A 23,207-nucleotide genomic window follows, 5' to 3' on the forward strand; every position below is an offset into this window, starting at 1 on the left:
AACATCTGACTGAATGTTCCCACTGAAGGCATTTTTTTATCGGGGCATAAATAATAGTCACCTCTGTTTGAAATGTCTTACTTTTAGGTCTTTTCGAGGACAGAGTGTTTTTAATAACCTGAGCTTCTCGTTATCTTTCCCTCTCTAGATACAAAGAAAGGGACAAACCTGTCCAAGACCAGGGTTTAGGAAAAACTTGTCATAAGTATGTTTGGTTCTGAAGTTGGGATGGGGGGTACCTACTGTACTTTTAGAGCCAAATTCTCTAATAACTCAGACATCACATAATAGATGAGCAATCTAATATAAATTACATCTGCTTTTGCACTGTTCAATTCAATACTTCTAATCACACATTACCACTAAATTATCAAAATTCAATACCATTTGGTGTTAAGTGCTTAATATACTCCAATAACCACAAGGAGCTATCAATGACAATGTAACTTATTCAAATAAAGAACATATATGTCATTGTAGAAAGGTCTTCATTGGAAAAGCACACATTAAACAGGTAGTTAACTATTTAATTTGCTTGTGTTGAGCACATTAAAGAAATATCCAAAGTATAGAAAGTGATTTCTGTGCTAAAAATAGAGATAAGCTATAATTCCCTGAGTAATTTGAGAGTGGAAAAAGCATTTCAGGAAGAAATGAGCATTTTCTTTCTTTATTTATATTTATTTTTATTTTATTCTATATATTTTTTATTTACATTTCAAATGATTATTTTCAAAGACTAACACAAGAAGAAAAGGAATTGAGGTCCAGAAGACTTCATGTCTTGCAGTCTGTGTAGAGGATTTAGCTCTACTGATGAAACAGGGACCTTCCTGGATCAGAACAGGAAGCTTCTTTACCATCATCTGTTACTTTCTCCTACTTCCAACTCCTTTCTAATTTGAGGATCACACAAAAAGAATTGTTTCAATCACTACAGCCAAGGCTAGTGTTGTCTGCTGGTTGTTGCATTAGATGTTGTCTTAATCAGGGTTTCTATTCCAGCACTAACATCATGACCAAGAAACAAGTTGGGGAGGAAAAGGTTTATTCAGCTTACACTTCCACACAGCTGTTCATCACCAAAGGGAGTCAGGACTGGAACACAAACAGGTCAGGAAGCAAGAGCTGATGCAGAGGCCATGGAGGGATGTTCCTTACTGGCTTGTTTCCCCTGCCTTGCTCAGCTTGCTTTCTTATAGAACCCGGGACTACCAGCCCAGGGATGGCACCACCCACAAGGGGCCCTCCCTGCTTGATCACTAATTGAGAAAATGCCTTACAGCTGGGTCTCATGGAGGCATTTCCTCAACTGAAGCTCTTTTCTTTGTGATAACTCCAGTTTGTGTCAAGTTGACACACAAAACCAGCCAGTACAAATATTGTCATAAAATGAAGAACTATAGTCTGGGAGTTATCTATTTGCCTCCCCTGGCTGCTCTCTGGAGAAGTTTCAGGCAGAATATTGAGAGTAGCATGTGTTTCACATGTTTAGAAAAATGAACTCTATAGTCTAATATGTGTGTGTGTGTACATATATATTCACACACACAATTAATTAATGCAGTTTTTCATTTTATATTCAAGGCTTCAGAGATTAGCCAAAGATCTTGTAAAACAACTTCAAGTACAAGACAGTGGCTCTTGGATAAATAATAAGGCTTCAGCTTTGGATCGGACCCTTGGTGAAATTGCTAGAATATTGGAGAAAGAGGTATGTTGCAAACCTTTCTTGTCTGACCCTTGATCTTTGGGATGATTTCTCACTACAACAAGAAATATAGCAGAATTTGTGCTTTTCTTCTGTGTTGTTAAAATCCAGCCAACAATTGATAAATAATTTAAAATTTTGGGTTTTGTATTATTTTGTTATTTTCTTTTGTTTTTTTATAAAGTCCTAATTAGAACATGGTTTTCTATAATTTTCCCCTTATAAGTAAGTTGTTTATTCTGGACTGATAATTATACAGACATGTAATTTGATGGCACAAAATATAAAATGTTGAACTATATAGCTTATAAATTAAAACAAAATATCTATGAAATACTAATTTCCTACCCATTTTTATTTAATATTTTTATTTTCTATATTCTTTGTTTACATTCCAAATGATTTCCTAAAGTTTGATAATTTTCTTTAATAACTTAAGAGTTACTTACTATCTCAACAACGCTTTGAAATTTGTACTGATTCTAATGGAATTTATTATACATAGAAGAAAATGTTAAGTATAAAGTTCCATGTAATAATATCAGTAACATGTCACTTTATTTTACCCTAGTCCTTTCATTGTGTATTTACTTCATTATCTGGCTAATTTAATACTTTCTCATGTCTTACAAATTTTTTTAAAAATAATTCTTAAAAATTGTCTTGAGAATTTTATATTGTACTTACATTACTTCCTGGTCACTTAATGACAATTTCACAAGTTAATTATTTGTTAGCACTTAGGTGAAATCTCATCTATCTTTTAAAGTAATGGCTATCTATAATTATTATCTGTTTTATTTTTGTTTTCTGGAAACAGTATTTCCTCATTTTGAAAATAATTTTATTGCTTTGTCATACAAATTTTTCTTTCTTAAAAATTATAATAACTACTCTATGTTTTACCTCTTTAAAATATATCATAGACTTATGTTATTGGGCAGATCTCTGTTCTAATTTTATTAGCCTTATAAATGTACCTGGAATATTTTCATTCATTTTTCGTATTACAAAGTACTTGATTGTGTTAATACTGTAGTTTACCCATTTATCAGACATCAGAATCACTAGAGGGCTTGTTAAAACACGTTGGATTTCTGATTTAGTAGTTTTAGGGTGGGTCCCAAGAATTTTAATGTCTAATATGTTCCCATGAGATGGTGGTGATATGAGTCCAAAAACCTTATTTTGAGAGTCAGTGCTGTAAGCTGGGGCATATGCCTTTGGTGTGGAATTGCTGGGTTCTCAGCTATATGAATGACAAACCTTTATTCTAAGTTGGACTTTGGCATAGACAGTACAGTCTTCCACAGGAATCAACAGCAGCACATTCAGTACTACCTTGTGCCAGAAACACATAATGAGTTCCTCTCTAAAATACCCCTTTCAGAATGTTGAAGAGCTCATAAATTGGTAGTTGTCAGCATGTGCTAGGTAGTGTATTCAGAAGTTTGATATGGCAGGAGGAAAGAAACCGTAAATGTTATGTATACTGATCACTCTTTTAAATTGAATTAAATGGTATTTGTTTAAAGATTCCACCACTGTAGCTGATCTCAGAAAAAATATTTTAGAATGAATTATTCAAAGAAGTTTTAAGAAGAAAGTTAATATGATGTATATAAAAAAGGTATTTAGTATAAATGCCTAAATGAGATTATTTAATGCACAAAGGGGCAATTTACCAAAATACCACTGGTTTTATATAATGTAAAGGAGAACAAGTGTTGTCTGGCTCCTAGTCTAAATGGTCTGTGTCAGGAACCTTGCTGTGAAGCCGTCCTTAGAGTGAAGCCAGCAGGACCACCTGAGAGTGTAAAGTGAGCCACAGAAAGACCCTCTGCTGCTTTTATAATGAAATTCCTTTCACCTGGCCAAGACATGCTGGCTTCTCAGAGACCTGTGGTCTGTGGAACTACACTGACACTGCAGTGTAATTCAGCTAGTGATATTTGTAATTCAGCTAGGAATTGTAAATAACCATCTTCTCTTTGGAAAGCTGCCTGGAGTAATGAAACCCCAGGGAAAGATTTGAAAGCAGCCTGACAGTGACAAGAGAGGGGCTGGTCACTCCTAAGTACCACTCACTGAGAATAGTAAAAAAATGAGTTTTGAGGATCTGTCTTTCTCTGCAGTACCCCCCAACCCTTTGAAACAGGGTCTCACTGTGTAACCCTGGCTCTCCTGGTACTAGCTCTGTAGACCAGGTTGGCCTTTGCTTCCCAAGTGCTCACATTAAAGGCACTTGCTACAATGCCCAGCTGAGGACTTCTCTTAATTCAGACCCCAAAATACTAGTTGTGGTGGCTGTTCCTGGTTGTCAACTTGACTATATCTGGAATGAACTACAATCTAGACTTGGAAGGCTCACCTATGATCCTAATCTGGAGGCTCAGAGATAAAAGTTTCTGACCTGGATCTTGGCTTGGAGATCTTGAAGCATAGTGACTATGAATTACAGAAGATTAAGACAAGGAGATCTCCAAGTTCAAGATCATCTGGGATTAAAGGCATGGAGGCACACGCCTTTAATCTGGGCCACACCCTCTGCTGAGACCCACACGCCTTTAATCTGGGCCACTCCCTCTGTTGGAGACCTACAGTCTTTAATCTGGGCAACACCCTCTTCTGGAGATATATAAGGACATTGGAAGAAGGAAGATTTACTCACTCTTCCTTGCTTGCTTGCCTCATGGGACTGAGCAACTGCTAGATCCTTGGACTTCCATCCACAGCTGCTGCTGACTGTTGTTGGGGAGCTGGAGACTATCTGAGAAGGACTCTGTTGAGACAAACTAACATCACACCTGAGCTGCTCTGCACCTCCTGGCTTTAAGTGTGGTTTGCTACCAGAACAACTGTGTAAGTCCCAAATGAGAAATATGGGTTGGGGGTGGTGGTCAGTTTTTTGTAGAAATGACACACCAGGAAACTGATTTTTTCTACTGTGGGATGTTGTGTGTGTGTATTAGAAATTGTATTACAGAATATCATATACTGGTGTTATAGAATATATATTATAGTACACACACACACACACACACACATGGCTATGGAATGAGATAGCAAGTCAGTAAGGAACATCCCTCCATGGCTTCTGCATTGGCTCCTGCCTCCTGATCTGCTTGAGTTCCAGTCCTGACTTCCTTTTGTGATGAACAGCAATGTAAAACTGTAAGCTGAATAAACCCTTTCCTCCCCAACTTGCTTCTTGGTCATGATGTTTGTGCAGGAATAGAAACCCTGACTAAGACAGGTACCAGTAACTAGTAACTAGTAAACTACCAGTAACTAGTATGTGCTGGAATCCAGCAGATGGTGAAGGTAAGGACTGCACAGGCAGGTCATGGTGTTGACAAAGGGACAGGACACGCTCAGGATTTTAAGGTTCTAGATCAGATCTTGGGAACATCCATGATTATCCAACAGAGGCAGCTGAGTTACTATCTGCAGTGAATACAGAGTTTCCAGCCTTTCTCTGGTACTTATCGTGTCCTATCTCCATCTCCCTCCATTTTAATTATTTTTACTGGGATGTAGTATACTCCTTTGTCAATTCAGGGATGCTATAACAAAATACTATCAGTTGTAAGCTCTAGAACAGTGTGGTGGTGTCCCCAATCATAAGATTATTTTCATTGCTATGTCATGACTATAATTTTGCTACAGTTATGAATCAAAATGTAAGCAATACCTGTTTTCTGCTAGTCTTAGGTGACCCCTGTGAATTAGGTCCAGTTTGTGTGACCCAATTCTTGCTCCATAGACAACATTTTATTGGTGATCTTTCACATGGGGAATGGGACCATGAGACTTATTATAAAGATAGTAAGCTAATCATGAGGGTACACCCTCTTGTTCCCAAATCACCCCCCAAAAAAACCCTCCTCCTTAGTCTTACTTGAGGGTAAAGGGTCAAAGTATGAATTTTGGGGAATAGACACAATCATGCCACAAATGACACAGATAACACGAGATCTGCTGCCAATTACAGTATTTGTATGTATGTACACAGACATACACATAACATATAATAATATGTATATATGTGTTGGGTTTTGTCCAAGGTTTCCGATTCCTAAACCCCATTTCTGGTACTGATTTGTCTTAGGGTTTCTATTCCTGCACAAACATCATGACCAAGAAGCAAATTGGGAAGGAAAGGATTTATTCAGCTTACAGTTCTACATTGCTGTTCATCACATAAGGAAGTCAGGACTGAAATTCAAGCAGGTCAGGAAGCAGGAGCTGATGCAGAGGCCATAAGGAATATTCCTTACTGGCTTGCTATCTCATTCCATAGCTGTGCGCGCGCGCGCGCGCGTGTGTGTGTGTGTGTGTGTGTGTGTGTGTGTGTGTGTGTGTGGACTATAATAAATATTCTATAACACCAGTATATGATATTCTGTAATACAATTTCTAACACACACACACAATATCCCGCTGTAGAAAAATCAGTTTCCTGGTGTGTCATTTCTACAAAAACCTGACCCACCACCCCCAAACCACATTTCTCATTTGGGACTTACACAGTTGTTCTGGTAGCAAACCACACTTAAAGCCAGGAGGTGCAGAGCAGCTCAGGTGTGATGTTAGTTTGTCTCAACAGAGTCCTTCTCAGATAGTCTATAGTCCAACTCCCCAACAATGGTCAGCAGCAGCTGTGGATGGAAGTCCAAGGATCTAGCAGTTGCTCAGTCCCATGAGGCAAGCAAGCAAGGAAGAGTGAGTAAATCTTCCTTCTTCCAATGTCCTTATATATCTCCAGAAGAGGGTGTTGCCCAGATTAAAGACTGTAGGTCTCCAACAGAGGGAGTGGCCCAGATTAAAGGCGTGTGGGTCTCCATCAGAGGGTGTGGCCCAGATTAAAGGCGTGTGCCTCCATGCCTTTAATCCCAGATGATCTTGAACTTGGAGATCTCCTTGTCTTAATCTTCTGTAATTCATAGCCACTATGCTTCAAGATCTCCATGCCAAGATCCAGGTCAGAAACTTTTTATCTCTGAGCCTCCAGATTAGGATCATAGGTGAGCCTTCCAAGTCTAGATTGTAGTTCATTCCAGATATAGTCAAGTTGACAACCAGGAATAGCCACTACACTAGTGTTTTCTATTCTTCTCTGATACAATTTTTTTTATATAATTTTTCTGTGATTCTGAGAATTTAAACCTAATAGCTTAAGTTTATTGATAAAAATCTCTCTTGTTCTGGAAATGATCCAAAATAAAAACTTCTGGTATTATTAGGTCTCTTTTTTTCTTCTGAAATGAATAGTGTGTAAAGTGTATTGCATGTGATATTATTTTTACAGTATCTAACAACTTCCATGTATATATAGATATCTGTCTTGGATAGATTTGCATCAACTCTTGAAAAATTTTTCAATGGAGAAAGTTGGATTTTTCTTTAAAGATCTGTAATGGCAAACAAAAGAAAAAACCTAGAAAGCAGAGCTTCTGAGTCCCCATGAGCTCTTGCCTGCATGCGGGGAGTTGGAGAAAGGAATAGTGTAAGGGCTGCTGAGGTATGGGCTCTAATAGGTTCCCTCCATAATGGTAAGACCATAACAGCCTGCTCCCGCATAGAGTGGAGCTTCTGTTTACTGCCAGGGACTTTGAAGGAGGCATCTTGGCATAGTATAAATAGTATAACCCGAAAGTTATGTGCAACCCCATTTCACAACACTTTTGTTATTTCAAATGCTGAGTTAGGTTTGAAGTGATCTGAGATCATTGAAGTAGCATTCTTCATGGTTAAATAAATACAGATATTTCATCTTAGGCCTCAGATAATGTCTTTTTTACTACACTGTTTATTTATATATGCGTGAGGTCAGAGGACAATTTACAGGAGTTGTTTCTCTCTACCACATGGGTCTCAAGGATGGAGATTAGGTTGTCAGGCTTTGCAGTAAGTGCCTTTACCTGCTGAACCTTTTCACTGGCCTACTTCAGATAATTTCTGTTAAATAATTTGAAAAGGACAAACAGAAAAGCACATCAAGAAAAGCAAGCAAGCACAGAAACAAGCTGTGGGGAGTCGTACAAGAAGCTGTGACTACAGGCTTTGTAACTTCTAGTGAGGGCTATAGAGTTACACTAGGTAGCTGTGAAGGAAATCAAATATAATCTTGAAATTGCCTACAAGAATTAAATTAGCACAAATGACTCAGTAGGTCTCTCACTGATGATAGTAACACCAGGCAAAGGCAAGATATAAAATGACATAAACTGTTAAAAATGTAATGAGTTGGTGAGCTGAGTTCAGTTGGTGACTCAGAAGATGTGAATGACTCAGTAGTACTGTTTACATGTTTGTCCAACTTTTGTGGAAAAAATTTTGGAGTCTTAGAACATAAATGATCAAGACTGAAGGAAAATCATGTTTTGAATTAGAATCTTAAAGAATACTCAAAACAGAGCTGGTGATGCATGTATATCCATCACTGCAGAGCCGAGAGTACACTCAGTATGCTGTCATGTTGACTAGGGATTCCAAATCACTGCCAAAAGACTTAAATGATTTCAAATTGCTAGTAACCCAGGAATCTAACAGAAGCAGATATAAAAATTACTCTGGATAATGATAACAGCCTTCATTTCAAATTATTTCAACAAAATTTCCAAATAGGGAACTGGATAGTAAAATAATTAGGCATGTAAAGAGAATAGTAGCGGAAATTCAAATTAGTATAAGCAGACTTACTGCTTTTCTCTAACTATGCTTACCAATTGCAAGGCTGAATTGCTTTCATCCGTAAAGACATGTAGCATGCTTAAGAGAAAAATGGGCATTTGGGACCTGAAAACTGTAATAATCAAAAATAATAGTAGTAACAAAAATAATAATAAAAACTGTTGGATATAGAGAGAATTAGTATTCTGGAAGATCATTTTTTTCCTACATTCTTTATTTATATTCCAAATGATTTTCCCTTTCCTGGGTCCTCCCTTCCCATAAGTCCCATAAGCCCTCTTCCCTCTGCCCATTCCCCAATCAACCCCCTCCCACTTCTCTGTCCTGGTAATCCCCTACATTGCTGCATCAAGCCTTTCCAGGACCAGGGCCCTCTCCTTCCTTCTTCTTGGGAATCATTTGATATGTTAATTATGTCTTGGATATTCAGTGACTGCATTCCATGTGTGTTCTTTTGTGATCGGTTTACCTCACTTAAGATGATATTTTCCAGTTCCAACCATTTCCCTAAGAATTTCATGAATTCATTGTTTTTTATTGCTGAGTAGTATTCCATTGTGTAAATATACCACATTTTCTGTATCCATTCCCCCTTTGAGGGACATCTGGGTTCTTTAGAAATTCAGATGAAGTTTATAGAAGGGGAAAATATACAAAACTAAGAGAAGAGCATAAGTGGTATGGTATATAGTAAATATTTTAGGTTTGTGTATAACTAACACTCTATCTAGAACAGTGGATTGCAAACTTCTAAAAATGCTCTTACCCTTTAATACAGTTCCTCATGTTGTAGTGACCCTTAATCATAAAATGATTTCATTGCCACTTCATAACTATAATTTTGCTATTATAACGAAACTTAATGTAAATATCTAATATGCAACTTCTCTGGAGGTCCTGACCCACAGGTTGAGAACCACTACTCTAGAAGAGATGAGGGCAGAAATAACATTTGGAGTAAGTTTTACTAAGAGTGTTCCAAGAACTACAAGTTAACCCACAGATTCAAGATCCACAGTGAAGTCCACTGAACATAATAAAAGGGTGGAAAGATCCAATTACACACCATCATCATTCACAAATTTGGATTCTCAATTCCTAAGCAGAATTTTAGCAAACTGAATCATGGAGTGTGGGGGCGGGGTAGGGGGAGCAGGGGGAGCCTTGTTTGTGTGTCTGTCTCCGTGTTTGTATGTGCATGTATTTTAAAATAAACTAGTATTTCAGAGCAAAGCTGAATTTATTGATGGTACAGTTGGCTTAACACTTTAACAAAAGAAAAAAATGGTCATTTGAGAAATACAGTTAAAGAATTTGGGAATTTTATACCAAGTCACGATAAAGATCTGTATTAAGCTATGATGTAACGAAATTGAAATTCTGTCAGTCTGACAAACTACATCTACAAAAAAATTATATCAAAATCAGACTGGTCAAATTTTTAAAAATGTCCCCTATAAAATGGGTAGCAAAAAAAAAGGAGTGCCTGCTACTAATACTTCTCAAGTACTGTTTAACAGAAATAAAGACAAGCTCTTCCCAATTTGTTGGTTGCCATTTTGTCCTTTTGACAGTGTCTTTTGCCTTACAGAAACTTTGTAATTTTATGAGGTCCTATTTGTCAATTCTTGATCTTAGAGCATAAGCTACTGGTGTTCTTCTGTTCAGGAACTTTTCCCCTGTGCCCATGTCCTCAAGGGTCTTCCCCAGTTTCTTTTCTATTAGTTTCAATGTGTCTGGTGTTATGTGGAGGTCCTTGATCCACTTGGAATTGAGCTTAGTACAAGGAGATAAGAATGGATCGATTCGCATTCTTCTGCATGCTGACCTCCAGTTGAGCCAGCACCATTTGCTGAAAAGGCTATCTTTTTTTCACTGGATGCTTTTAGCTCCTTTGTCAACAATCAAGTGACCATAGGTGTGTGGGTTCATTTCTGGGTCTTCAATCCTAGTCCATTGATCTACTTGCCTGTCACTGTACCAATACCATGCAGTATTTAACACTATTGCTCTGTAGTACTCTTGAGGTCAGGGATACTGAATCCCCCAGAAGTTCTTTTACTGTTGAGAATAGTTTTAGCTATCCTGGGTTTTTTGTTATTCCAGATGAATTTGAGAATTGCTCTTTCTAACTCTATGAAGAACTGAGTTGGGATTTTGATGATTGCATTGAATCTGTAGATTGCTTTTGGCAAGATGGCTATTTTAATTATATTAATCCTGCCAATTCACGAGCATGGAAGATTTTTCAATTTTCTGAGGTCTTCTTCGATTTCCTTCTATAGAGACCTGAAGTTCTTTTCATACAGATTTTTTATTTGTTTGGTAAGAGTCACACCAAGATACTTTATATTGTTTGTGAATATTGTGAAGGGTGTCATTTCCCTAACTTTTTTCTCAGCCTGCTTATCCTTTGAGTGTAGGAAGGCTACTGATTTGCTTGAGTTGATTTTATAAAACCAGCTACTTTGCTGAAGTTGTTTATCAGCTGTAGTAGTTCTTTGGTGGAGTTTTTTTTTTTTTTTTTTTTTTTTTTTTTTTTTTGCGGGGGAGAGGGGGGTGTTACTTAGGTAGACTATCATATCATCTGCAAATAGTGATAGTTTGACTTCTTCCTTTCCAATTTGTATCCCTTTGACCTCCTTATGTTGTCTAATAGCTCTAGCTAGAACTTCAAGTACTATATTGAAAAGATATGGAAAGAGAGGGCAGCCTTGTCTAGTCCCTGATTTTAGTGGGATTGCTTCAAGTTTCTCTCCATTTAGTTTGATGTTGGCTACTGGCTTGCTGCTTATTGCGTTTATTATGCGTAGGTATGGGCCTTGAATTCCTGTTCTTTCCCAGACCTTTAACATGAAAGGAGGCTGAATTTTGTCAAATGCTTTTTCAGCATCTAATGAAATGACCATGTGGTTTTTTTTTCTTTGAGTTTGTTTACGTAGTGGATTACATTGATGGATTTCTGTATATTGAACCATCCCTGCATCCCTGGAATGAAGCCTACTTGATCATGGTGAATGATCATTTTGATGTGTTCTTTTATTCAGTTGGCAAAAATTTTATTGAGTATTTTTGCATCGATATTCATAAAGGAAATTGGTCTAAAGTTCTCTGTTAGATCTTTGTGTGGTTTTGGTGTCAGCGAAATTGTCACTTCATAGTTGGGTAGTGTTCCTTCTGTTTCTATTTTGTGGAATAGTTTGAAGAGTATTGGTGTTAGGTCTTCTTTGAAGGTTTGATATAATTCTGCACTTAAACCATCTGGTCCCGTGTGCTTTTTTTGGATGGGAGACTTTCTATGACCCCTTTTATTTCTTAGGGGTTATGGGACTGTTTAGATGATCTATTTGATCCTGTTTTAATTTTGGTGTTTGGTATCTGTGTAGGAACCTGTCCATTTCCTCCAAATTCTCCAGTTGTGTTGATTATAGGCTTTTGTAGTAAGATCTGATGATTTTTTGAACTTCCTCAGTTTCTGTTGTTATATCTCCCTTTTCATTTCTAATTTTGTTAATCTGGATACTGTTTCTGTGCCCTTGGTTAGTCTGGCTAAGGGTTTGTCTATCTTGTTTATTTTCTCAAAGAACCAGTTCCTGGTTTTGTTGATTGTTTGTATGGTTCTCTTTGTTTCTACTTGATTGATTTCAGCCCTGAGTATGATGATTTCCTGTCTTCTACTCCTCCTGGGTGAATTGGCTTCTTTTTGTTACAGGGCTTTCAGGTGTGTTGTTAAGCTGCTAGTGTATGCTCTCTCCATTTTCTTTTTGGAGGCACTCAGGGCTATGAGTTTTCCTCTTAGCACTGTTTTCATTGTGTCCCATAAATTTGGGTATGTTGTGTCTTCATTTTCATTAAATTCTAAAAAGTCTTTGATTTCTTTCTTTATTTCTTCCTTGACCAAGGTATCATTGAGTAGAGTATTGTTCAGTTTCCATGTGTATGTAGGCTTTCTAGGTTTTTTTGTTGCTATTGAAGACCACTTTTACTCCATAGTGATCTGATAGGAGGCATGGGATTAGTTCAGTCTTCTTATATTTGTTGAGGTCTGTCTTGTGACCAATTATATGATTGATTTTGGAGAAGGTACCATGAGGTGCTGAGAAAAAGGTATATTCTTTTGCTTTAGGATGAAATGTACTATATATATCTGTTAAATCTAATTGGTCCAAAGCTTCAATTAGTTTCACTGTGTCACTGTTTAGTTTCTGTTTTCCTGATCGGTCCATTGAGGAGAGTGAGGTGTTGAAGTCACCCACAATTATTGTGTTAGGTGGAATGTGTGCTTTGAGCTTTAGTAAAGCTTCTTTTACGAATGAGGGTGCCCTTTCATTTGGATCATAGATGGTCAGGATTGAGAGTTCTTTCCTTTGACCAACAAGAAGTGTCCCTCAGTGTCTCTTTTGATGACTTTAAGTTGAAAGTCAATTTGATCTGATTTTAGAATGGCTCCTCTGGCTTGTTTCCTGAGACCATTTGCTTGTAAAATTGTCTTTCAGCCTTTTACTCTAAGATAGTATTTTTCTTTGACACTGAGGTCTGTTTCCTGTATGCAGCAAAATGTAGGGTCCTGTTTCCTTATCCAGTCTGTTAGTCTATCTATGTCTTTTTTATTGGGAAATTGAGTCCATTGATGTTAAGAGATATTAGGGAACAGTGTTATTACTTCCTGTCATTTTTTATGTTATTTTTTATATTTGATTGGTTATCTTCTTTTGGTTTTGATGAAAGAAGGCTACTATCTTGCTTTTTCCAGGGTCAAGTTTCCCTCCTTGTATTTGTGTTTTCCTCCTATTATCCTCTGTAGGGCTGGGTTTGTGGAAAGATATTGGGTAAACTTGGTTTTGTCATGGAATATCTTGGTTTCTCCATCTATGGTGATTGAGAGTTTTGCTGGGTATAGTAGTCTTGGCTGGCATTTGTGTTCTCTTAGAGTCTGCATGAGATCTGCCCAGATCTTCTGTCTTTCATAGTCTCTGGTGATAAGTCTGGTGTGATTCTGATAGGTCTTCCTTTATATGTTACTTGGCCTTTTTCTCTTACTGCCTTTAATATTCTTTCTTTTTTAGTGTATTTGGGGTTTTGATTATTATGTGATGGGAGGTATTTCTGTTCAGGTTCAGTCTGTTTGGAGTTCTGGAGGCTTCTTGTATATTCATGGGCATCTCTCTCTTTAGGTTAGGGAAGTTTTCTTCTATAATTTTATTGAAGATATTTCCTGGCCCTTTAAGTTGTAAATCTTCACTCTCATCTATACCTATAATCCTTAGGTTTGGTCTTCTCATTGTATCCTGGATTTCCTGGATGTTCTGGGATACAAGCTTTTTGCATTTTACATTTTCTTTGACCAATGGTTTCTATGGTATCTTCGGCATCTGAGATTCTTTCTACCATCTCTTGTATTCTGTTGTTGATATTTGTATCTATGATTTCTTCTCAAGGTTTTCTATCTCCAAAGTTGTCTCCCTTTGTGATTTCTTATTTGTTTCTACTTCTGTTTTTAGATCCAGGATGGTTTTGCTCAGTTCCTTCACTTGCTTGTTTGTGTTTTTCTGTAATTCTTTAAGAGATTTTTGTGTTTCCTCTTTCATGACTTCTGACTGTTGACCCATGTTCTCCTGTATTTCTTTAAGTGATTTTTGCATTTGTTCCTTATTGGCTTCTATCTTTTGACACATATTCTCCTGGATTTCTTTAAATGATTTCTCTGTTTTCCTTGTAAGGGATCTAACTTTTGATCCATTTTCTCCTGTATCTCTTTAAGAGATTTATTTATGTCCTTCTTGTGTTCCTCTAACAGTATCATGACCAGTGATTTTAAATCCAAATTTTGTTTTTCTGGTGTGTTGGGGTATCCTGGACTTGCTGTTGTTGGAGAACTGGGTTCAGATGCTGCCATATTGTCTTGATTTCTGTTGGTAATGTTCGTACGTTTGCCTTTTGCCATCTGGTTATCTCTGGTGTTAGTTTGTCCTATTGTCACTGGCTGGTTCTTGAACCTCCTGTGAGCCTGTAAGGCTATTTCCGCACCACTGTTTGACTGGGTTTCCCCTGGCACAGATTGCTGATGTGCTGCCCTCCTCTTGGGTGCTGTTGGAGCCCTAGTGTGTCCTGTAATGTTATACTTGTGTTGTCTCTCTGGACCAAATCTGGTGCTGCCCATCTGCTCTGTCAGGAAGCAACGATGGCAGAGGAGATCTCGCAGGGCACAGGACCCATGCCTGGCTGGCACACAGACAAACCGCTGTTCTGCCTATGTCCTGGGCGCAGGCGGCAGGCTGCAGCTCTGCGGTCTGCGTCCCCCGAGGTCTTAGACTCAATTATCTCAGTACCTGGGGTCGCCTGTCCCATCCTACTGTGATCTAAGGTGGTGGCTGCCAACTTCTCTGCCGGGCACAGGACCTGCGCCTGGCTGGCGCACAGATGAACCGCTGCTCTGCCCAGGTCCTGGGCACTAGAGGCAGCCCGCAGCTCAGTGGTCTGTGTCACCAGAGGTCTTAGATTCAGGATATCTCAGTACCTTGGTCTGCCTGTCCCATCCTACTGGGCAGCCTCTTCCTTTTTAAAAAAAAAAAAAATTATTTCATGTATGTGGAAATAAATGTCTCTGTCTTCAAACACACCAGAAGAGGGCATGAGATCCCATTACGGATGGTTGCTAGCCACCATGTGGTTGCTGGGAATTGAATTCAGGGCCCATGGAAGAGCAGTCAGTGCTCTTAATCACTGAGCCATCTCTCCAGCCCCAAATATGCATTTTAACAGAACAGAGTTGCATATAATGATTTAAAATAATCTTACTAGTGACCATTGGAGAAATAGAATCTTGCCAGTGTCCTGGAGCCTTTTGTCTTTCCTCCAATTATTTATTTATTTATTTATTTATTTATTTATTTATTTATTTATTTATTTATGTATTGGATACTTATAATCCATTCTCCTTATTTTAAGATAAACTAGAAGTTTGAATTTTCAGAGTCACTTTTGTCTTTCTAGTTTTATCATGAAAATGTCATTTCTGAACTATATGCCAGTTGTGTATCAGTTTCTTCTGAGATGAAAACCTTGCATCTTGGATGGAAAATAAGACATGGGGTGTGGATAGGGAGATGAAACACCAGAATATTTTAGGACAGGTTGTTATAAGGGGAGATGGAAACTCCATCATGCAGGGAAACTTTAAACATAGGGAGTTAAATACATGGTAATTTCAGAAAGTCTCTACAACTGCCCAGATTCACTAGGCCCCTCACTTTCCAAGAGAGATCACTAAATAATCCCTCCCAGACAAACCCAGAAGCCAGGAAGAAGCAGAGACCAGCTGAGGCACCTGGAAAGGCTGCCCTATGACCTGCGGAGTGAGTGCCTTCAGTCTGTGGCCTGTGTTCCTGGTTCCCAGCTTTGTGAGCTGTCACTGGTGCAGCTATGTGAGTCATTTCTGTCCCTAATGAGCAGCCACTCATTCATCCCCAAATACAGCTCATCAGTTCACTAAGCTTCAAGTGGGTCATTGGTTGAGGGAAATGTAAGCTTTTATATTCTGAGGCCTAAAGGTATTTTTAAGTTGTGAAATTAAGGAATAGAGGAAGAAGGTGGTAATGAGTGAGTTGGAGTTCTAAGAAGTAGCAGACAAACTGTCGTTGATGTGGAAATATCAGGGTTTTTGTCAGTGTGGACAAAGAAGGGATAGGCAGAAATATCATTTCTGCTACGATGTGAGTTAAAACATAGTAGTGTAACAATGAAAGTAAAAAACTTGGAAATGATAGCAAAACCATTAAAAAACTAAAAAGGGTTTGTTTTTGTTTTGTTTTGTTTTAGTTTAAATTGGCACTAACATGAAGTAGAGGGTAGTAAACCCTACGTAAATATTTTTCCCTCATTGAGATGCTGTTGTTGTACTTCCTTCTGGGTTGTTATTTGATAATCCCCATGGATGTGGGGGTAGAATGCTGTCTTATTAATTCCAACAAGTTTTCCACTTATATCCCAGATTTATGTGAGCATGGACTTGTGTTAGGATCCACTGGCAAGAGTTCTCCACAGCATGTTTCAATCTTTTTTCCCCCTTTTTTAATAATTGGATATTTTCTTTATTTACATTTCAAATGTTATCCCTTCAATCTTTTCATAGTGAATTAGATATAGAGATTTCCATAAACAGGACTTTCTGTGATTTAGAATCTGAAGGGAAATTATAGGACTGCATACCTATATATACTTGTGTATGTCATTAGGATGTTGTGTTGGGTTTCTGCATGCTTCTGCCGTCCACTGATGGTGGGACAAAGAGTAGATTCATATTCTCTCTCTCTCTCTCTCTCTCTCTCTCTCTCTCTCTCTCTCTCTCTCTCTCTCTCTCTCTCTGTGTGTGTGTGTGTGTGTGTGTGTGTGTGTGTGTATGTCTGTCTGTCTGTCGTCTGTCTCCAGTTCAGTTTCCAAGGCCACTCTCTACACATTGTCCACCTACACAATCTCATGCTAACTATTCTTCAACCACATTGTTTGGTTTTCAACAGCTCAGACATCTATTTCTAAAGTTCCCATTGTCCCTTTTAGGAACATTTCTGGTGAGGACACTTGATGCTGGTCAGTGATAGGTAGCAGCATAGGTAGCAGAAGTGCCCGTTAGAAGCCAAGGTGCTCCTGGGAGACATATGTTAGCATACATAGCTCTTGATGGTTGGTAATTTAGGGAAAGAAGCTTAGTATGGTGGCACAGCAATCCTAGTCCTCATCCAGACATAGCTTCTCACTCCCCATTGTAGTCAGAAATCCCTTGCTGAGTTATTAAAAGTGTACTTTTAAGCATGTATTCTGGTACAGCATGATAAAAACTCCCCTGAGGAATTCTTAGGTCATCAGTACATACCCTTAATCTACCTTTATACTATGTTCAGTAGTTTTCCAAAGAAATTTTACCAATTTGTCTTCCCATTAGTATGTGAGGGCCCTGGTTCTTCCCTCCTTAAAATATGAGTGTAAGATTTAAATTTCTGTCAATTTTGTGGCATTATAATACCTCTTATAGTTTTCAGGTGGAATTCGTTATTGTAAGGTTCAAGCACTTTTACATATTTTTTGGCCATTTGTGTTTTTCTTTTTATGGAATACCTGTTTAAATTTTTGTGTTTTTTCCACCATTTTGTAAGCATTTTTTCTTTTTTTTTAAATTTATTTATTCTTTATATTTTTATTTACATTTCAATGATTTCCCCTTTTCTGGCTCCCCACTCCCCGAAAGTCCCATAAGCCCTAAGCCCTCTTCCCTCCCCCTATTCCGCCATCCAACCCTTCACACTTCCCTATTCTGGTATTCCCCTATACTGCTGCACTGAGTCTTTCCAGAACCAGGGGCTACTCCTCCGTTCTTCTTGGACATCATTTAATATGTGAATTATGTCTTGGGTATTCCAAGTTTCTAGGCTAATATCCACTTATCGGTGAGTACATACTATGACTGATCTTTTGAGACTGGGTTGCCTCATTTAGTATGATGTTCTCCAGCTCCATCCATTTTTCTAAGAAGTTCATTAATTCATTGTTTCTAATGGCTAAATAGTACTCCATTGTGTAAATATACCACATTTTTTGTATCTATTCCTCCGTTGAGGTTCTCTGTCAATTCTTGATTTTAGAGCATACGCTATTGGTGTTTTGTTCAGAAACTTTCTCTCTGTACCGATGTCCTCAAGGGTCTTCCCCAGTTTCTTTTCTATCCGCTTCAGAGTGTCTGGTTTTATGTGGAGGTCCTTGATCCATTGGATTTGAGCTTAGTACAAGGAGACAAGGATGGATCAATTCACATTCTTCTACATGCTGACCTCCAGTTGAACCAGCACCATTTGTTGAAAAGGCTATCTTTTTTCCATTGGATGTTTTCAGCCCCTTTGTCGAGGATCAAGTGGCCATAGGTGTTTTTTCTTTGAGTTTGTTTATGTAGTTGATAGTATTGATTGAACCATCCCCGTATCCCAGGGATGAAGCCTACTTGATCACCGTGGATGATCGTTTTAATGTGTTCTTGGATTAGGTGGGCAAGAATTTTATTGAGTATTTTTGCATGGACATTCATAAGGGATATTGGTCTGAAATTCTCTTTCTTTTTTGGATCTTTGTGTAGTTTTGGTATCAGCATAATTGTGGCTTTGTAGAATGAGTTGGGTAGTGTTCCTTCTGTTTATATTTGGTGGAATAGTTTGAAGAGTATTGGTGTTAAGTCTTCTTTGAAGGTCTGATAGAATTCTGCACTGAAACCATCTGGTCCCATGCTTTTTTTGGTTGGAAGGCTTTCTATAACCCCTTCTATTTCTTTAGGGGTTATGGGACTGTTTAGATGATCTATTTGATCCTGATTTAATTTTGGTATTTGGTATCTGTCTAAGAAATTGCCCATTTCCTCCAGATTCTCCAGTTGTGTTGAGTACAGGCTTTTGTAGTAGGATCTGAGTTTAGACACCATTTTTAACTTTTTCATGTGGCCTCACAGTGTCTACTTTCAGTGTGTCAATTGTATTGATCTCATCTTTTATATTAATAGGTTTTCCCCTTATAAAATATTTTCCTACCTCCTATAGTTTTTCCTTTAGTTTTAGTTTAGTATTTATCTGGAATTAATTTTTCTTCCTAACACAAGAAAGATAGTTACTTTACCTTTTTTCTCCATTCAAATGATTATTGATAAGAATGATTCCCATTGCTTACTCATTGGAGGCATTTTAAAACTACATTTTAAAAATAAAACATTTATTGGAATCAAAAAATATATAAATCCAGAATTTTATGACTTGCCTATTCTAATTAATTAGTAATTTGTGTAATTATTTTATGTTTGATGTTGAGCCTTGTTTTACATGTTGGAAAGCAGTATATGCCATTTTATACTTAACAAATATAAGCTGAGGCTTTGATTTAATGGAGAAAGCAACCTGACTTGGCTTACTGAACCCAGTGTGCGGCCTCATCTAGAAAATTTATTGAATGAAAACTTTAGGCATAGAGTTCATGTTTTTAAAAATGTGTATGCATATATATGTGGTTTATATGTGCTACTATATACACATGGTGACAGCAGGGTGGGAAAGATACTTCCAGAGACCCAGGAGTATGTCAAGTGTTCTACTCTAATCATTCTCCACTGTGCTCCCTTGACGCAGTCTCTCACTTGACCTGAAGCTAACCTAGAGGCCAACAAGCAACCAGAGGTCCCCGTGTTTCTATCTCTCCTCTGCTTTCTGCTGCACTGGAGTTACAGGCACATAGGAAAGTGTCCAGGTTTTTGTGAAACTTCTGAAGTTTTGAATTCAGATCCTGATCCTTGCACTGCAAGTACTATGCACTGAGCCTCTTCCCAGTCCTAGAATTGCCTTTTAAACTAAATAAGCCTAATACCCTATTGGAGCAACTGTTTATTTTCCCCTAGGAGCAGAATATTGTTTGTCTACGAGTTGTAAACATAAAACTCAAAACTGTAATTACCACTCATAGACAGGTTAAAGCTAAACAGTTTAATAACCTTTCTGAAAATAGTGCTAAGGGAAATGTGCAGCAGTCTTGTGAATAAAATGAACTCTTCAGCTAGTGATATGACACACAGCTTTAATCCCAAAAGTTGAGGAGGCAGAAGGAGGCAGATCTCTAAGTTTGGTTTATAGAGTTAGGGCTGCATGGAGAAACTCTTTCTTGGGGAGAGAGAGAGAGAGAGAGAGAGAGAGAGAGAGAGAGAGAGAGAGGAAGGAGGAGGAGGGGGAGGGAGGGAGGGAGGGAGGGAGGGAGGGAGGGAGGGAGGGAGGGAGGGAGGGAGGGAGGGAGGGGAAAAAGAAAAGAGAAAGAAAATTGAACCCTCCCCTAAAGTTCTAGTTTTGAATTTTATTCTGTATTTTTTGGTAGGGAGGGCACACATACTGTGAGTCACACATGGAGGCCAGAAGTCAACTTGAACGACTCACTTCTCTCCTCCAGTGTGTGTGTGTGTGTGTGTGTGTGTGTGTGTGTGTGTGTGTGTGTGTGTGTGTTGTGTTTGTAGTGGGTGTTCAGGGATGAAACTCAGGCTGACAGTCTTGGCACCAAGGTACTGTTACCCACCAAGCTGCCTTACTTACCAGCCTGAAGTGCTACTTTTAGTCAAATATCTCAAGGGAAGAACTTAAACAACCTTTATATTCTTTAGAAAAGTTTGTACATATCCGTGCAAAAGACCAATTTAAACATTTATCTTGAAAAGGTTAATTTATAAAATACTTTGGTAAAAATAATTTGTAGAAAATTTTTAGTAAGGTGGTGTTATTGTAACGTAATATAAAGAAGTGTCATGAAAGTAACCTTTAGGAAGTGAGACCATGGATAATCTTTACATTTCTGGAAATGGTATTGCTATTGAGAAGAACAGATTTACAGACCTTCTTATCTGACTAATTATAATAAAAAACAAACAAATAAATACTAGCACAAGGGACTCTTCAACCTTAACGGATGTGATGTTGAGTGATTTCAGCCTCTGGTAGCACATGCTTGATGATATTCCTGTCGCTGCCTACAGCGCTCCATCATGCTGCCTCTCCTACATTAGTCTATTTGTGGCTCACCTTAGTGAGTGATTGCTTCATGCAGTAAGTAAACACTGTTTTTAACCACATCTATCTAAGTCTGGGTTCTTGGAAATAGTGATGGTAAGAACAAAAGATGCCAGTCCCTGTGTGTGGAGCGTGATGCCAGCTTTCTTCAATTCAACTGACTTCTTTTAAATTAGCAGATTTCTTGGCAGATATTAACTAATTTTAACTAAAGTAAGTAGAAATCACTTTCTTTCTTAATCATAGAGAATTTTCTGGTTAAAATAAACTTTGGTAGGCTTTAGTTTCCTTCTCTGAAAAGTAATCATAGAATTAAATATCAATCTCATGGAGTTGTGATAGTTTACTACTATAGTCAAGTAATAGTCATATGACTTAACGGATCATAAAACATTTAAAACTATGAATTCTCATCTTTATAGATTGCAGACAAAGTATGTTGTTGTAGAAATAGGGCACAAATTAAAATTTAAGTCATTTCTATTTGCAACAGTATCAATGAACATTTATTTCCAAGAATAATAAATATAAATTTTAAGGAAAAAGTGACATAGCATAAGCAAAACTAAATGCCATGAATGCAGAGACACTTTCTGCATACTTAACTGGCAAATGGACTAGTGAAAATGTATAAGGATTAAGAAAGGAAATTCACTAGGAAAGAAACAAAGGTACAAACAAGACGTTCAGAAGCTCAGCGTCATTAACAGCTGAGGTCCATAAATGTAAGCGTGATAACCATGTCACTGGCGTTTCTGCAGCTATGCTAAGTGTTGAAAAGGCTTAGAAAAGCAACTCTCATATGCTCTTGCTGTGTAAATTAGTAGACAGTGGATGCTGACCTCCTGTGCTCAAATGATCCTTCTGTCTCTCAGTCTTTAAGTGGTTTTCCTTCCAGAAAAACTTAAAACTTAGAAAATCCTGCAGAAGCTAGTATGCTGACTGGAAACCTGTAGCTTGCCTGTTTCCCTGTGCAGGTACAAATCTCTACAGGCTTACATTTTAATGAAATGTGATTATTTCTTTAATATGTCCAAGATAACATAAGTTATTTGAACATGAAAGTAGGATTTCTCTTTGTCCTTACTCAACTAAGCTCTTCACTTGAAGGAAGAGGTCACGGGCATTTCATCCAGAATTCACGTAAAGTCAGATATATTCCCAGGTTGTCACTGCTCCTCACTGGGCTGCAGTTTGCTTTGTTTTTATCAATATACTATGAGAAGTTAAGTTGATTTAGAAGATTGAATACATAAAGTATTTGATGTTGTGCTTTAAATTGTTATTATCTTAGCAAAAAAAAAAAAAAAAAAAAATCCAGATGACTAAAACAGTTTTAAAGCTTTTTTGATGTTCAGATTTTTCTTTACATGGTTTTTTTCCTGATTCGGTCTTCAAAAATATCCTAGTGTTCCCTTCATTTAGGAATGATACCTTGATTTTATAGCTTCAAAAAACAATGATCAAAAGTATCTCAAACCTATTTATATTAGGTTTTAAAATGTTGCCATCAAGCATTAAAAGTGTGCATGCCTGGGAAAATGGAGATTAACTTTATATCATACTTGGATTTAGGTGACTGTAACAGGAAAGAGGTGGTAGAAAGATGAATTTGGAGATGTTAATAGGCAAGCCCCCATTGGAGTATTTTTTTTTCATTTTTCTAAGCATTATTCTGCTACCAGTGAAGTCTCATTATTTCTAAGTGTACTAATCAATAAGGTCATGAAAGATTGATTTCAGGAGCTGTCACTGTGTTTATGAGAAGACACATAAAGTCATTTATAGAAGGAGCTGTAATTCTGTTAACTAGCCAGTCAGAAAACCAGCAAACCCTGCTCACATGTCTGAGTGGTGAGGGGAATATGTATGCTGCCTTCTGCTGACAGAGGAGGAGACTAATGCTGCTAATTGAATTTTCCTAAAGAGAACAAAAGACATATCATGATGTGGGAAGAGGACAGAGGAGCAACTCCATACAAGTCTAATATGTTTAAGTTGGCTGCATTGATTTTCTTCTACTAATGGACTAGGATTGAAAATGAATTGTCCTTAAGAATTACCACATCTCCTTTACACTCAAGACCTCGAATATTCTGAAAATAAATTATTTCAAATACTAAATAACTGTATATTTAACTTTTAAAAATTGAACATGATAGTTTCTGTTAAAATAATGTGATATAAAATACAGAACATACAAAATTTTCTTCCTTATAAATACAAGTGAA

General features: G+C 37.7%; 1 protein-coding gene across 3 annotated transcripts in view; it reads left to right on the plus strand.

The window, feature by feature from the left end:
• Scaper (S-phase cyclin A associated protein in the ER) overlaps positions 1-23,207 on the plus strand; it is a 414,909-nt gene that overhangs the window by 199,293 nt on the left and 192,409 nt on the right. For all 3 annotated transcript variants that reach the window (XM_052188286.1, XM_052188287.1, XM_052188288.1), the window contains one exon: positions 1,588-1,714. In XM_052188286.1, coding sequence (XP_052044246.1) covers positions 1,588-1,714 — 127 coding nt within the window. The remainder of the gene's footprint in view (positions 1-1,587; positions 1,715-23,207) is intronic.

Source organism: Apodemus sylvaticus, chromosome 7, assembly GCF_947179515.1.
Source record: "Apodemus sylvaticus chromosome 7, mApoSyl1.1, whole genome shotgun sequence".
Classification (NCBI taxonomy): domain Eukaryota; kingdom Metazoa; phylum Chordata; class Mammalia; order Rodentia; family Muridae; genus Apodemus; species Apodemus sylvaticus.